This window comes from Manacus candei, unplaced genomic scaffold (genome assembly GCF_025592945.1).
Source record: "Manacus candei isolate 608988 ecotype Guabito, Panama unplaced genomic scaffold, ASM2559294v1 h1tg000086l, whole genome shotgun sequence".
NCBI classification, from domain to species: domain Eukaryota; kingdom Metazoa; phylum Chordata; class Aves; order Passeriformes; family Pipridae; genus Manacus; species Manacus candei.
The window spans coordinates 2,778,010-2,795,121 of NW_026138134.1; the positions used below are offsets into that span (position 1 = coordinate 2,778,010).

Consider the following 17,112-nt stretch of genomic DNA (forward strand, 5'->3'; position numbering starts at 1 on the left):
CCTCCACGTGGGAAAATGGTGGAGTTTTAGCACCATGGGGGGAGGGCAACTGCCAAAAACCCTGAATTTGGTTGGTTTTTTTTAATTTTTCAATGCTAACAAGAAGGGTGTATTTCGCCTTAAAACGTGGCATGGGAGGAAACGCAAAAGCAAACCAGGGCAAAAATAAAGGAATTTTCTTCTGCAGGTTCCTGCTCTAAACGTAGGATTCTATCAGAGGGATAATTCTCTTTGTGGCTTTTTGCCCATATTGTCCTTTTTTTTTTTTTTTTTTTTTTTTGGCTCTTGGAGGGTTGATAAAGAAACCCAAACAGGAGCCAGGGAAAAAAACACGAGTGATGCAATAGGCAGAAAAGCCTATTTTTCAATACTGATCTGGCGTGAATGTAATCTGTAATTTCATAAAGGATTCATTGTAATTTAGTATTAATTCCTGGCCATTTATTATAAAGTGCTACGAGATGAGGGGTTGCAGCTGTATTTTCTTGGCAGCTTCTTCCTGTGAGCAGAGAAGATCCAAAATGCTGGAATAACTCCCCCATCAAATGGGTGAATGGACCCAAATTGGTACTTATGTGGAGAAAATTGGATTTATGCTTCCATAAGTGACAGTCCCCCAAAAATGAGAGATGCCCCTCCACCCCAAATGAGCTCCAATGGGATTTTGCCCACAAATTAATTATATCCCCCCCAAATTAGTGGTGGTTACCCCAAAATGAGCTAAGTTCTCCAAAAATGAGTGATTCTCTTCCCTAAAATGTTACACACAACCCCAAAATGGGTGATGCTCAGCCTCAGAATGAGTTATGGTCTCCAAAAATGAGGGATGCTCAAAACCCAGCAGTGACCCAAAAGGGGCAAATACCCCCCTGAAATGAGTGATTCTCCCCCAAAAATGAGTGCTCACCCCAGCATGTGTGATGTTCACCCCAAAATGAGTTGTACTCTCCCAAAGAGAATGATTCTCCCCCCAAAAAAGTGATGCTTCCCAAAGAGGAGTGACCCACCCCAGAATGGGTGATGCTGCCCCAAAATGTGCTGTGCTTTCTAAAAATGAGGGATGTGCCCCAAAATTTCAGGTGTTTCCCCAACCCTCCCAGCAAAAAAGTAGCATTTTCCATAAATGAATGAAGCTCTCCCCAAAAGAGGGATGCTTCTCCAAAATGAAGGGATTTTTTTTGAAGTAGGGCCCAAACATGATCTTCTCAAAACCACAGTGTTTCCCCCAAATGAACAATTCTCCCCCAAAATGAGCAATAATCCCCCAAATAAGTGACATGCTCCCAAAACTGGTGATCCTTCTGGAAATGAGTGACTCTCTTAAATAAGTGCCTTCCCCCAAAATGACTGAATTTGCCCCAAAATGAATGACAACTCTCCAAAAATGAGCAATGACCCCCCAAATTAGGGACTCTACCCAAAAATGAGTGACAAACCCAAAACAGAGCAATTTTCTCTGAAATAGAAGCCCCCCTCATTCCCTAACAAGCCATTGCTAATTAATGTGTTGATATTCTGGGGGGAAAAAAGGTGATTTTTGCACAATTCTTAGCAGAAAATGGGGCTGCAGAAAAGTGGAAAAAAAAAAAAGGGGGGGAAAAAAATCCCTGAGAATGGAATTTCACTGAGTTGAATTTCACCCCTGGGATGCCAGCAGCTGCAGCCACCTCTGAGCACCCAGCAGCTCGTTAGCCAGAAATCTGCATATTTTACAGATTCCAGAATATTCATGAGCACTGCAGCAAAGTCCACGTTGGGATTTTTTTTTTGCTTAAAAAACTGCATTTTTCCTATCAAAAAGTTGCAAAGCGCCGCCGTCGGGAGCAGAGGGGACACAGACACCGGAGGCCAGTTGCCTAATTAATGTAAGGAATCCTTTATTCCCAGCTGTGCAAAGGGAGGAGTGCAGGGGGGGGGGGCACGGGCGACCCGTTTTCCTCGGGTTTGGCCCCGTTTTGGGGGGCGCCGGGGTGGGGGTGCGAGGGCAGCGCCGCGTCAGGTCGGGCAGAGCACTGCAAAGAGAGAGAGAGAGAGAGGCCTGGGGGGCACCCCACGGGGGGCACTGCGGGCACAGGGAGGCCTGAGCGGGCACAGGGATGCACAAGGATGCATATGGATGCAGAGGGATGCACAAGGATGCAGGAGGATGGACAGGGATGCAGGAGTGTGCCTAAGGATGGGTGCACAGGGACAGATGAGTGTGCATGGGGATGTACCAGGATACGTGAGGATGCACAGGGGTGCACAAGGATGAATGAGGATGCACAGGGATGCATAAGGATGCATAAGGATTCACAGGGATGCAGGAGTGCATGAGGATGTGTGCACAGGGACAGATGAGTGTGTGTGAGGATGTACTGGGATGCATGAGGATGCACAAGCGTGCACAGGGATGCACAAGGATGAATGAGGATGCACAGGGATGCAGGAGGATTCACAAGGATGCAGGAGGATGCACAGGGATGCAGAAGTGTCCGCAGGGATGCACAAGTGTGCACAGGGATGCAGGAGGATGTGTGCACAGGGACAGATGAGTGTGCAGGGGGGATGTACCAGGATACATGAGGATGCACAAGTGTGCACAGGGATGCACAAGGATGAATGAGGACTCATAGGGATGCAGGAGGATGCACAGGGATGCACAAGGATGCATAAGGATGCACAGGGATGCGGGAGTGTGCAGAGGGATGCACAAGGATGAATGAGGATGCACAGGGATGCAGAAGTGTGCACAGGGATGCACATGGATGAACAGGGATGCAGGAGCGTGCACAGGGATGCACAAAGATGCATAAGGATGCACAGGGATGCACAAGGATGAATGAGGATGCACAGGGATGCAGGAGGATGCACAGGGATGCAGGAGGATGCACAGGGATGCAGAAGTGTCCGCAGGATTGCACAAGTGTGCACAGGGATGCAGGAGGATGTGTGCACAGGGACAGATGAGTGTGCATGGGGATGTACCAGGATACATGAGGATGCACAGGGGTGCACAGGGGTGCACAGGGATGCACAAGGATGCATGAGGATGCACAGGGATGCAGGAGTGTGTACGAGGATGCAGGAGAATGCAGAGGGATGCTGGAGTTTGCACAGGGATGCTGGAGTGTGCACAGGGATGCACAAGGATGCAGGAGGATGGACAGGGATGCAGGAGTGTGCCTGGGGATGCATGAGGATGTGTGCACAGGGACAGACAATTGTGCATGGAATGCAAGAGGATGCACAAGTGTGCACAGGGAGTCACGAGGATGCCCAGTGTGTGAGCACGTGAAATGCTGCACGAGGGTGCACAGTGACACCCAGGCTGGCACTGGGCTGCACAGGGGTGCACAAGAGTGCCCAGGAGTGCCTGGGGGCTGCATAAGGACACAGGAGTGTGCACAGGGACACCTGAGGGGTGCACAAGGGTGCATGAGTGTGCTCATGTGCATGAGGACTCAGGAGGCTGCGTGAGGGATGGACAGGAGGTGTGTGGCAGAGGCACAGGGATGCCTAAGGATGCTCAGGAAGATGAATGGGGATGCCTGAGGGAGGCAGGAGGGCTGCCCCACGGGGCATGAGGGCTGAGAGGGGGTGCCCAGGGGGTGGTGAGGTTGCTTGGAGGAAGCAGATGGGCCCCAGGATGGTGCAGGGAGGTGCACAGGGACCTCCACCCACAAAACCTAAACAAAGACTGCCTGAGGGATGTGCAGGAGATGCACCCAGGATTCCTGAAGGAATGGAGGAGGCACAAAGGATGCACTGGAGATGCAGGAGGAATGCACACAGGATGGATCCAGGATTCTCTGAGGATGCATGGAGGGTGCATGGGAAATGTGTAAGGGATGCATGAAGTTGCATGAGGGATGGGCAAAGGATGCACAAAGGACATGAGGGAGAGGCAGGAGGATGCAGGAGGATGCAGAAGGGATCCATGTGGAAGCACAGAGGCACAAGGGCTGCACAGGAACTGCACACAAGGAGTGCCCAGAGCAGGCAGGAGGGCAGCAGGTACCTTTGAGGATGTAATCCGTGAGCAGTGTGGGCACCTTCTCATTCCCCTCCTTCATGGCAAACAGGACTGTGAGGGGGAATGGAGCTGTGAGCCCACCCCTGCTGCCCCCCAAATGTCACTTTCCCCCCCCCAAAATAGCCCCACAGTCGCCACAGAATTTCCCACAATGCAGCAGGTCTGGAAGCATCCAAAGAAAAGCACTTTCACCCCCAATTAGCCAATCCATGGCAACGCAGAACGAGCGATTTAGCCCCAAATCAACGCTGCTGTAAGGTGCATAAATCAGAGGGGAGGTATTGGCTGCAAACCAGCTGTGCTGCAGTGATGCAAAACAGGTATTTCCCCTCCAAAATAGGTTTGTTGCAATGATGATGCAACACAGGTGGTAGCACCTCAATATGCCCAAGATGCAACGATGCAAAAAAAGGGGGATCGTCCCCCAAACTGAGTGTGCTGCAACAATACCCCAAATCACAGCTGCTGCAGCACTGCAAATGTGCCTTTGTGTCCCCAAAACACCCAGTTCTGCCCCAAAATGCCAGCTCCAAGGAATACTCACTGTTGGTGAGCATCTGCAGGTCCTCGACGGAGGGTGGTGAGCCCTTCTTCTCGTAGGGAATCACCGTGTTCAGGTACTGCAAAAACAAAAGCCACCCCAAAAAACCACCCAGATGGCACGAAACTGCCTGGTTTTTGCACTGCTTTGAGACAAATCCCACCCCAAATTCCTGGAGAAATAGAGTATTTCTGCAATATTCCTGCGATTTTGGGGAGTAGTGAATAAATTGGGTGCTTCAAACTCCACCCAAATGCAACCCTGATCAGGGAGGACTTTTTGGGGTGAAAACCAGTGATTTTTGCAGGATGGATTAGCAGGGTGTATGGGATGGAGCAGGGCTGTAAAACTTAAAATCATTTTAAAAAGGGGCTGGGGGATGCAAGGAAATGGGGAGTGTGGGGAGGGGGAGTGAAAGGGAACAAATTTGGGCAGTTTTGGGGTGGGGGAGGAAAGGGCACCTGCTTCTCGTTGGCGGCAGGACCAAAAGTCTGGCGCAGGCCGGAGTGCAGGATGCTGGAGATGCCCTCCATGCTGAAGCGCTGGGGGACACGTGTCACCCTGTCACCTCCCGGGGACAGCGGCATCACCCGTGGCACCTCCTCTGGCACCGACATTCCCCAAGCTCCCTGACTCCCACCCACATCCCTCCTTTTTCCCGGTCCCAGATCCCACTCCACCTATGTCCCCATGTCCCCATGTCCCCTTGCTCTGTCACCACATGCCTCCTGTGCCATGTTCCTCTGTCCCCACATCCCTGTCCCCCCATGGAGCTGCTCTCTGCTCCCACATCCGCACCCTGCCCATGTCCCTCTGTTCCATATCCCTCCCATCCCCCTGCTCCATATCCCCTCATCCCCCTGCTCCATGTCACCTTATCCCACATCCTCCCTATTCCCCTGCTCTCTGTCCCCCCCACCCCTGACCCATGTCCCCACATCCCTCTGCCCCATCCTGTCACAATTTCCATCCCCACATTCCCCTGTCCCATGCACCCTCATCCCATCACATCCCTCATCCCCCCCACTCCATGTCTCTCTGCCCAAGCCTGTCACCATTCCCATCCCCACCTTACCCTGTCCCATTCCACCCATCCCACCTCAACCCTCCTCCCTCTGCCCCCATGTCCTTCTGCCCAAGCCTGTCACCATTCCCATCCCCACCTTACCCTATCCCATCCCATCCCATCCCATCCCACCCATCCCATTTCAACCCTCCTCCCTCTGCCCCCATGTCCTTCTGCCCAAGCCTGTCACCATTCCCATCCCCACCTTAACCTATCCCATCCCATCCCATCCCATCCCATCCCATCCCATCCCATCCCAACCCTCATCCCCCTGCCCCCATGTCCCTCTGCCCCATCTTGTCCCCGCCGCCCCCCTACCCCGTGGCCCCATCCCCACATCCCCCACACCCCCACCTCCTTCCCTGCCCTTCCCCGGTGCCCCCAGCCCTGTCCCCACGGCCGCCGTGTCCCCGCACCTTGCGGGGCATGTGGTTCCCGCGGTCGGGACGCCCCCCTTGCAGGCTCAGCCCCTTGTCCCGGCGGCGGCGCCGGGCGGCCTCTCGCTGCTCCCGCTGCTCGCCCTGCACGGCCAGCAGGGCCCCGATGAACGCCGTCTTCACCTCCTTCTCGAAGGCCAGCTCGTCCCGCCGTGCCAGCTGTGCCACCAGCTCCGCCGACAGCGCCCGGCTCGCCGCCTCCGCCCGGCCCGCCGCCGCCGCCAGCTCCCGTGCCGACAGCCGGCCCAGCCCTGCGCCGGGGCCGCGTTAGAGACGGGCATGTGCCCAAGGGACATCCCGGGACGGGGTTGGGTTGGGTTGGAAGGGGCACTGAGATCTATCTCGTTGCAACCCCCCCACCACGGACAGGGACACCTCCCACCAGCCCAGGTTGCTCCAAGCCCTGTCCAACCTGGCCTTGGACACTTCCAGGGATGGGGCAGCCACAGCTTCTCTGGGCAACCTGTGCCAGGGCCACCCCACCCTCCCAGGGAAGAATTCGTTCCCAATATCCCATCTAACCCTTCCCTCTGGGAGTAGGAAGCCATCACCCCTTATCCTCCAGGCCTTTGTCCCCAGTCCCTCTCCAGCTCTCCTGGAGCCCCTTTAGGCACTGGAAGGGGCTCTCAGGTCTCCCTGGAGCCTTCTCTTCTCCAGGCTGAACACCCCCAGCTCTCCCAGCCTGCACCAGAGGTGCTCCAGCCCTCAGAACACCTCCGTGGCTTCCTCTGGACGTGGTGCAGTGACACACACGATGAAGGCAGGGAAATGCCCGGTGCAACCAGTGAAGTGCACACGGCAACCATTAAAGTGCATCTCGTGCCGAGCGAGATGTGCTCTGCATTTCCTGAGCCACCAAGAAATAAATCTATTGTGCAATTACCGATTAATGCCGTGCCCAGAGCAGCTACAGAACTGCCTGGCACTGTTAGTGACATACAAGGTGCACTGGGGGACATTCACAGTGATGTGCATGGCGCCATTAGTGACATGTATGCTGCGATTAGTGACATGCATGGCGTGACTAGTGACACGTGTGGTGTGATAAAGGGGCTCTGTAATTAGGGGAACGAGCAGAGCAATTAGTGAAATGCCTGGGGGGATCAGTGACACACCCCGTGCCACCAGGGACAAATCTCATGCGCGTGGTGCACTCCGTGTGGAACGCGAAGGCTCCTGGCGAACCCTGAGCCACATCCCTCTCTTCTTCAGTTTTTGCCAAGAGCCCCTCTGGCCAAGCCCTGGAGCAAGCCAGCACTGAGGCCTGGGAAGACTCAGTTGTCCAATTTGGTTGGAATTGTCCCCCAAAAGTGACTGGCCTGGGCTTTGCTGGCCGTACCTTCGTGGGAGCAGTTGTTGTTGAGGGCAGGGGAGAAAGCCCGCAGCTCCCGCAGCAGGATGGGCTCTGTGCCCCCGCCACCTCCTTCGCCTTCAGCATCAGCCTCAGTTTCCTCCTCCTCGTCCTCCTCCTCCTCTTCCTCCTCACCCTCGGGGTCAGCCTCAGGGTCAGGTGAACTCTGCATCAGCTCCTCCAGCTCCTCGATGACCTGCGGGGCATCAGTGTCCTCCGTCTGCGCCTGCATCCGACCTCCACCTTGTACCTGCTCCCTGCATCCCACAGCTGCAGCCTGCACTTGCATCCCTGTCCTCCACCTGCACCCTGCATCCCTGTCCTGCACCCACATCTGCCCTCTGCATCCCTGTCCTGCACCCACATCTGTAACCTGCTCCCTTCATCCTGCCCCTGCATCCTCTGACTCCATTTCCACCCTGCCCCTGCATTCTCCATCCTTATCAGCACCTGCATCCTCCATCTGCAAACTGCTCCATCTGCATCCTCCCTTCTTATTGACATTGAGCATCCTGCACCTGCATCCTCCATCCTCCTCTTCATCCTCCAGCTGCATCCTGCTCCCTCCATCCTGCACCCACACTTGCATTTACGTTCCTCTGTACCTCGGGTCCTCCATTTGCATCCTGCATCTGCATCCCACATTCCCATCTGCATCCAAATCCCACATGCCATGGGCACTCTGGACCTGCATCCCCACCTAAATTTGCATCCTGCTCCCTGCACCCCCCTCCTCCTCCTGCATCCTGGATCCTGTACTTGCACCTGCATCTGCATCCTCTATCCAGCCTCCACACCCTGCAGCTGCCTCTGCATCCCCCTCCCTGCACCTGCACCCTCCATCCTGCATCCCACACCTGCACCCTGCATCCCACACCTGCACCCTGCATCCCACATCTGCATCCTGTATCCCACATCTGCACCCTGCATCCCACATCTGCACCCTGCATCCCACATCTGCATCCTGTATCCCACATCTGCACCCTGCATCCCACATCTGCACCCTGCATCCCACACCAGCATCCTGCATCCCACACCTGCACCTTGCATCCCACAACTACACCCTGCATCCCACATCTGCATCCTGCATCCCATATGTGCACCCTGCATCCCACATCTGTACCCTGAATCCTGCACCCCACACCTGCACCCTGCACCCCACATCTACACCCTGCATCCCACATCTACACCCTCCATCCCACATCTACACCCTGCATCCCACACCTGCACCCTGCACCCCACATCCACATCCTGCCTCTGCAACAGCATCCTGGAGCTGCAACCCACCTCTGTCCCCCTACCCCTTTCGTTCTTCCCATGCCACCCACTTTATCCAGTACCCCCACCCCACGTTCCCATCTGCACCCAAATCCTGTGTCAGCACCCACCACCTGCACTTCCCTTTACATCCACATTCCACATCCTCATCCCAAGATAATGGGATTTGGCCTTTCCTTGTGCTTTCAGCACATGGCCATGGGGCTGGGGGGGGTTAAAGGACACGCAGGGATCCAGGTGCCCAGGGGGTGGGGGTACCTGCTCAGCTGTCAGCAGCGGCTCCTCGTTGATGCCCGAGTCCTGCTCACTCCTCTCAGTGAGCTCCTCCTCCTCCTCCTCCTCCTCCTCCTTCCCACCGAGCTGCAGGAGACACAGGCTGGGCAGCCTTGGGGGCACCACAGGCCCAGCCCAGCACGGACACAGGCACAGCCCTGGCCCTGGCACAGGGAGAGGCACCAGGGAACTCTGGCTCAGGGGGACACGCTGCACAGAGGGGGGCACGAGGAGACACCGGATTGAGGGTATTGGATGGAGAGGCTGGGTGGGGATGTTGGGTGGGAGGACGTTGGACAGAGGCACTGGATGGAGATGGATGATGTGGGATGGGGAAGTGTTGGACAGGGATGTTGGATGGGGCTTTGAACAGAGCCACTGGAGACAGAGACGATGAACAGGGAAGCACTGCAGGGGAGGTGCTGCAAGGAGATGTATAGAGATGTTGGATAGGGAGACACTGGGTGGAGAGTTGTTGGATGGAGACACTGGATGGAGAGTTGTTGGATGGAGACACTGGACTAGGAAGAAGGCAGGGAGAAGTACAGGTCTGTTGGATGGAGCTGCTGGATGGAGAGATGTTTTATATATATAAATATATTGGGTGAGGAGGTGCTGGATATGCTGGATGGAGATGCTGGGGATGCTGAATGGGGAGATGAGGGATGGTGAAGCTGAATGGTCTGATGGAGACACTGGGTGGGGACATGGGACAGGGAGATGGCAGAGGGGACCTCTGAATAGGGAAGGGATGGATGGAGATGCTGAACAGAGATGTCAGACAACGAGGCATCTTCTTTATTGCCACCTTTCAGTCTTTTTCACCTTTTCAGAAGCAAATAACCCGAGAAAGTCTCTTCCCCCTTCAGCCACGGGCTGTGTTAAATCCAAATGGGTTAAATTCCGTGGATTCTGGGGCGTTTTTACAACCCCAAAAGCAGCAACTGAGAGCACAAACTCACCACAACAATGAAACCACTGTTTTCTACCCCCAAAAATACCCCACCCCATCCCTGACATGGGGACAAACCAGCAAATCCCAGATTGTCAAACCAAACACTTCATCTTGCCCGTTTCAGCGTGATTTGACCCTAAAATGTGGACACTCGCTGCACTGGTGCTGCAGCACCCCAAAACTACCATTTTTGGGTAATTTGCAGTGCCCTGATGGTCATTAAGGCTGAGGAGAGGGGGGCTCTGGGGAGCCAAGGGGGGGCCACAGCCGTACCTGGGGGTTGGTGCCGTCGGGGGCCTCAGTGCCAGGGAGCCACGGCCGGGGGGAGCTCCGGGGGGCAAAGCCATCAGTGAGAGCATCCCAGACCCTGCAGGGAGGTGGGTGGTGAGTGGCAATTCCCAAAATGCTGCCTCTCAGAGAGCTGTCTCAAAAATGGCACGCCGAGACACCTCGGAACATCCCAAAGTGCAGCCCTGCAAACAACCTGAAACGCCCTACAAAAATCCCAAAACACCACTGAGACGCCTGAAACATCCCAGAACACCCCAAATGATACCCTAGAAGACCCCAAATGCTGCCCTAGAAGACCCCAAAGCTTCTCAAAATAGCACCATGAAATATTGCCCTGAAATACCCCAAAGCACCCCAAAATGCTGCCCCAGCACCTGAGATGCACCCAAATGTCATTTTGAAATGCTGCCATCAAAACACTGCCAAAAGGCCACTGTAATGTTCCAAAATGTCTCCACATGTCCCAAAAGACCACCAAAAAACATCATCATGACTCCCTGAAGTGGCCCAAAGCACCATCCTAAAACACTGCCCCAAAAATCTCTGAAAGGCCCCAAACCACCTCAAAATGCTGCCCTGGAACACCCCAAAATGTCCCCAGATGTTCTCCTGAAATACCTCAAAAGGGTATTTTGGGACCCTAAAGGTGCCAAAGCTCCAAAATGCCACCCTGAAATGCTCCAACCACCCAAAAAAGACCCCTGAATTACACCAAAACATCCCCTTTGAATACCTGGAAATACCTTAAAATGCTTTCCTGAAACACTGACCAAAATGCTCCAAAATGCTGTTCCAGAACTTACTGAAACATCTCAAAATGCTGTCCCCAAACTCCACCCCAAAAAGCTTCCCAGTGCCTCCAAATACTGCCCTGACATCCTAAAACATCCCAAAATGCTGCCCTGACACATTGCCCAAAAACCCCTTAAAAAACCTCAAAAAGCTGCCCAGCTTTTTGAAATACCCCAAAATGCTGCCACGATGCTCCAGAACACCCCTCAATTGTCCAACACCCCAAAACGCTTCCATAATGCCCCAAATGCCCCAAAACTCCCCAAAATGCTGAGCTGGAACAGGTTGAAAAACCTCACAATGCAGCCACAACACCCAAAATATGCCACCCTGAAACACCCCAAACTGTCACCTGGAGACAGCCCTGAAACCCCCCCAGAGCTGCCCTGAAAGGCCCTAAAAGATGTCCCTGGAACATACGAAAATCCTGCTTTGAAATATGCCCCAAAACACCCCAAAAACCAGCTGTGGTGCCCCAAGAAGCCCCAAAACACCCCAAAATTTCCCAAAATACAGTCCTAAAAAGCTGGAAACACCCATAGAAGGTCCCCAAAGTAGCCCAAACCATGGCCCTGATACCCCAAAATGCACCAAAATCCCGCAGAATTGCCCAGAATTCCCCTAAACTTCCTCCTCTGTGTCATTATTGGGGGTGTCTGGTTCTGCCCTGCAGGGCTGGACCAATTTTGCCCAATTTTACCCCAATAAAGTTGCATGGGGGAGGGGGAACAGAGGGGAAAAAAACAAAACCAGGGGAAAATGGGGAGAAACATGGGAAAAAATGTTTAAAAAAGTCCGAAAAAGTGAAAAAGAGAAAAAAGGGGGGAAGTGGAGGAAAGGGAGGGAAGGGGGGTAAAAAGGAAAAAAATTGAATTAAATGTGAAAAAAGGTGAAAAAAGGGGAGGAAGGGGAGAATAGAAAGAGAAGGAAAAAGGAAGAGAGGGGAAAAAGGGGGGGAAAGGAAGAAAGGGAAAAACAGAAGAGAAAAGAGAAAAAAGGTGTAAAAAAGATGGAGAAAAAGGGTAAAAAGGGAGAAAAGGGGAAAAAATGGGAGAAAGGAAATTTGAGTAAAACAGGGGAAATGGAAAAAAAATGAAAAAGAGGGAAAAGAAGGAAATAGGGGGGAATGGAGAAAGATGAGAAAAAGGGGAGAAAGGGAAAGAGGGGAAAATAGGGAATAGAGAGAGGAGGAAAAGGGCCAAAAGAGGGGAAAAAGAAAAACTGGGAGAAAAAGAAAGTGGGGAAAAAGAGAAAATGTAAGAAAAAAGAGGGAATGAGGTGAAAAATAGGGGAAAAGTGGAGAACTGGAGGAGGAACAGAGAAAATGGGAGAAAAGAGCAGAAAACAGTGGGTTTGGTCCAACATGGTACCACATCCTAATTCCCTAAAAATCACCCCAAACCCCCCTGCCCCCTTCCCAGCCCGAAAACTGCTCATTTTTGGGGATTTATCTTATTTCCCTCCTCACCAGAGCTGAATTCCCCTCGAAATTAAAGATTTCACCAATTAACACACAAAACCGCACATGGCAAACCCCCCACACTGCTATTTTTTAACAAAAAAAGCAGCAAATCAGTGGTTATCCCCCCAAATTTGCCTTTTCCCCCCTGCTCTTAAAGGGCCAGCACCCCCCCCCCCCAGGGCCAAGCCCAGAGCAGCAGTAATTTCTGGGTTAATTACGGCCAGAAATGGTTAATAATTGGGGAAATCCAGCGCCTGTAAGGCCCCGGCCCCTCCCCCAGCCCCGCACACAGGGCTCATTCAAGGAGGAAGAATAAAAAAAAAAAAGAAAAAAAAGCCCTGTTTTGCCCAAAGTGACCCAAAAAAGACACAATGAGCGGCACAAAGCGGCGACGGCGCGGCCGCCCCGGCGCGAGGCCAAGCTGAGTTTTGCTCTGAAAAACCAGCGATTCGGCCAATTGCGAAAATCTGCTCGGCCTCAGCTGCTCTCGGGGACAAAAAGCCAGCAAGACAAAACAAAATAATAAAAAAAATCAACAGATTTGGGGCTTTTTTGGGGGTTTAAAACAACCGCCTTTACACGGTGGGAATAAGGATTAGCAGTCGTGGCCTGGGGAATAATCCCAGTTAAACACACACCAAAAATCCACGAGAAACGTGAGAGTGTGTGAACATCACAGGGGGAAAAAAAGCCCATGGATTTGGGGAAAAAAAGACCATGGATTTGGGGAAAAAAAGCCCATGGATTTGGGGAAAAAAAAGGCCATGGATTTGGGGAAAAAAAGACCATGGATTTGGGGAAAAAAAGCCCATGGATTTGGGGAAAAAAAGCCCATGGATCTGGGGAAAAAAAGCCCATGGATTTGGGGAAAAAAAAGCCCAGGGATCTGGGGAAAAAAAAGCCCAGGGATTTGAGGAAGAAGAGGCATTTTGCGACAAAGCAAGGTTTTTAATGAAATTGTAGAATTTAACACAAAAGGCACAATGTTTATTGGGGGGCCTGGGGGGAGTTTGACCCCAAACTGGCTGTCCCCTGGCGAGGTACAGAGGAGGTGGCTAAGCTTTACTCACACCTTACTCAAGGTTTATGCTCAACCCCCCATGCTCTCCTGGCACAGAAGGAGCCATGACCCCCCGGGACATGCTGTGCCACCTCTTAGGATGCTGCTCCAGGGATCCCACACAGCTACTCCAAAGATCCTACATGGCTACTCCAAGGTGCTGCACGATCATGCCGCAGTCCAGGCACTGACTTGCGTGTGGTGGGAGCTCAGAAGCATGCAAGGAGGTGCAAGAGGTCCCAGAGGGGTGTTAGTCCTAAGATACTACACCGCTACTCCCAAGTGCTACACGATCACGTTGCAATAGGTGAGCTGGGCTGGGTGCTGTGGGAAGGGGGTGTGTGTATCATGACCAGGCAAGGAGGCATGCAGGCCCAATCATATGGCCTACTCATACAATCCTACACAGCTACTCACAGGATACCCCACAGCTCCTCCATGGTGCCCCATGGCTATACCACGGCGCAAAGGCCGAGGTGCATGTGGGCTGTACCTTGCTAGAGAGGCGGCCTGCAGACCCCAAAGACACCCTTTTCCATAGGGATACTACAGTGCTATTCCTGACATGGAGCACGACCATGCCCTCCATGCAGGGGCTGCTCAGGGAGGGGTGCAAGGAGGCACGCTGGCTATGAGAGGGCTTACTCACAGGTTACCACACCACTGCTTTCGTGCCTTGTACGGCCGTGCTGCAGTGCTGGGAGCCGGTCTGCACTGCAGGGGGGTGTCAGGGGTACACGTCCCCAGAGCAGGGGGGCCTTACTCACTCCTCATCCTGCAGGCGCTCCTCCTCCTCCTGCGCCTGGAGGTGCCCCCGCACCGGGGCCAGGCCCTCGGTGGCAGCGTCGTAGTTGCGGAAGCAGACGGTGAGCTTCTCGTCGAACTCCTGCACCAGGTCCTCCATGGACTTGAAGCTCATCATCTCGGCCGAGAAGCTCTCCAGCTCCGCCAGCGCGGGGTCCGCGGGGCGCTGCAGGGTCCCCCCGTCGTCCCCGGGCCCCTCCTCGAACTCCTCCTCCAGGCTCACCAAGGGCGCCTCCATCCTCCTCAACACCGATGTGCCGCCTTAGCTGAGGGGAGAGGGTGCCTGTGAGGCACCAGGCTACCAACAGGTTACACCCCCAGGCCCCCCGCTCCCTTTGCTGCTGCTCCGCTGACTGAAACCCTACTGCCAGGGCTCTTACACAACCAACAGTATCTCTGCAGTATCCTAGTAGTATCCTAACAGGATCTCAGTACTGCCTTCATAGAAATATGCTGACATCCTGACATCATTCTAGCAGCAATTTGCTAGTAGAAACAAAGTGCTGACAGTGGTCCAAGTAGCTTAGTGCTACTCTGATAGTACGTAAAAAACATCATAACATTACCTTTGTCCCTGAAGTGGTAGTATCTTACTGGTATCCTTATACTGTATCACTACTATCTTAGCAGTGGCCTGAAAGTATCATACTAGTATCAGTAATGGGCTGACAGTATCCCAAAAGTTTGAGTGTCGCCCTGAGAGCAACTATCTTACCACAACTATCTCACCACTATCTTTTCTAGTGCCCTTGTATTGGGAGTATCCTGCTGATATTCCACTTGCATCCTGAGAGCATCCTACTGAAAAATGAGTAGTCTTGATAGCACCTTAGTAGCTTTGTGATAATATCCTGGTAGTATCACAGTAGTACTCTCATACTATCTTAGTAGTATCCTGGGAATGGCTCTGTAGTATCTTAGTAGTGCCTTACTAGCATTGTGAAAGGATCTCAGCAGCAGCTTTGGAGTACCCAGACAGTATCCTGACAACATCGTAGCAGCATCCTGATAATAGCTTTTTGCTACACCTAGAGTATCCCAGTAGCAGCCACTGAGTAGCTCAGCATTGCCCTGATGTTGTACCAGCACAGGCAGGAATATCCTGATGCTATGTCAGGAGCATCCCAACAGCCTCCTGGTTCCAGACTTCACAGTGCCCTGATAGTACCACAGTATGTAAATTATTATCCCTGATAGGATCCTATTAGTGGTGTAATGGCATACAGTTATTATCTTCATAGTGTCCTGGGAGTATCTTGATAGTGCAAAGTCATGCCCAGATATTATCTTCCTGCCATGTAACTACACTGAAAGCAACTTAAACATATCCTGAGAGTAACCGGATGGTGTGTGAGCTGCTCCAGTGGCACCTTCATACGAGTATTTCAGTTATCAGCCCTGGAAATATGCTGGAAATATCCTAGTGGTGTCCTGATAGAATCCTGGTAGTGCCCTGACAGTACCTCAGCAGAGTTCTCACAGCAGCCACAAAGCATCCACATAGTATCCTGAGAGTATCTTAGTGCCACCCTGTAAGTTCTTTACTACAGCCTGCAAGTAACGTGTCCACATTCCACTAAACTCAAGATAGCACCTTAGCAGCATCCCAGCAGCATCTCAGCTGTGTCTAGACAGTAGTTCACTATGTCAGTAACTCAGAAGGTCACTGAGGATATCCCAGTAGTACCTGAGCAGTAGCTTCTTAGGAAGCAAATAGTAACCTAGTAGTAAGGCAGGAATAGCCCAGTAAAGGCATCCCTACACTTCCCTGGGAACGGGAGCAGAAACATCACAGCTCTGGGAGGAAGCCCGGCCAGATCAGGGCTTTGAGTAGCACCCACTCACACCCACGTGCAGCCACACCCACGTGCAGCACACCCACACAGCCCTGGGCACACGTGTGCTCCACGGTGTGGGCAAGAGCCTGCAATGCCTGCAGCACGTGCCCACACACACCTGGGCACACCTGAATGCACACACACCATGCAGGTGTGCACACCTGAATCCACATACACACACTGTGCACCTTCACACACCTGTGCACACCTGAATGCACACAAACCATGCAGGTGTGCACACCTGCATCCACACATACGCACTCTGTGCACACCTGAATCCACACACACACACTGTGCACCTGTACACAACTGTGCACACCTGAATCCACACACACTATGCAAGTGTGCACTCCTGCATCCACACATACCCTGTTCACACCTGTGCACACCTGAATCCACACACACATTGTCCATGTGTGCGCACCTGCATCCCCACACACACTGTGCACCTGTACACACCTGTGCACACCTGAATACACACACACTATGCAGGTGTGCACACCTGCATCCACACACACCCCATGCACACCTGTGCACACCTGAATGCACACACACTATGCAGGTGTGCACACCTGCATCCACACATACCCTGTGCACACCTGAATGCACAACCACTATGCAGGTGTGCACACCTGCATCCACACACACACACTGTGAACCGCTGTGCACACGTGTGTGTGTGTGTGTGTGTGTGTGTGTGTGTGTGTGTGTGTGTCCCCACTTGCACCACAGACCCCCTCCCACTCCTACACCACCCATGGACACCTGGTTCAAGGTCCCACAAACACCAGCACCCCAACTTCATGCACACACCCGTGCACATGCGTGCCTGCTCGTGCACATACCTGCACACACATGTGTGCACACACACAAGCCTGCAGCCGCACACACACACCTTCACATGCACACACCTGCACATGCACACACACTTGCACATACACACTTGCAC

The 17,112-nt window shown here is 53.1% G+C and overlaps 1 protein-coding gene across 1 annotated transcript; it reads right to left on the reverse strand.

Moving 5' to 3' along the window:
* Positions 1-1,852: 1,852 nt before the first annotated feature.
* On the reverse strand, positions 1,853-16,086 carry FEZ1 (fasciculation and elongation protein zeta 1). Its single transcript, XM_051812516.1, has 9 exons — positions 14,289-16,086; positions 10,190-10,283; positions 8,947-9,048; positions 7,399-7,606; positions 6,039-6,310; positions 5,018-5,098; positions 4,560-4,635; positions 4,001-4,066; positions 1,853-2,012 (listed from the first exon to the last, which is right to left on the reverse strand). Exons 1-9 carry the CDS (start codon positions 14,561-14,563, stop codon positions 1,996-1,998), a joined length of 1,191 nt encoding a protein of 396 aa, XP_051668476.1. The 5' UTR covers positions 14,564-16,086; the 3' UTR covers positions 1,853-1,995.
* Positions 16,087-17,112: the final 1,026 nt, after the last annotated feature.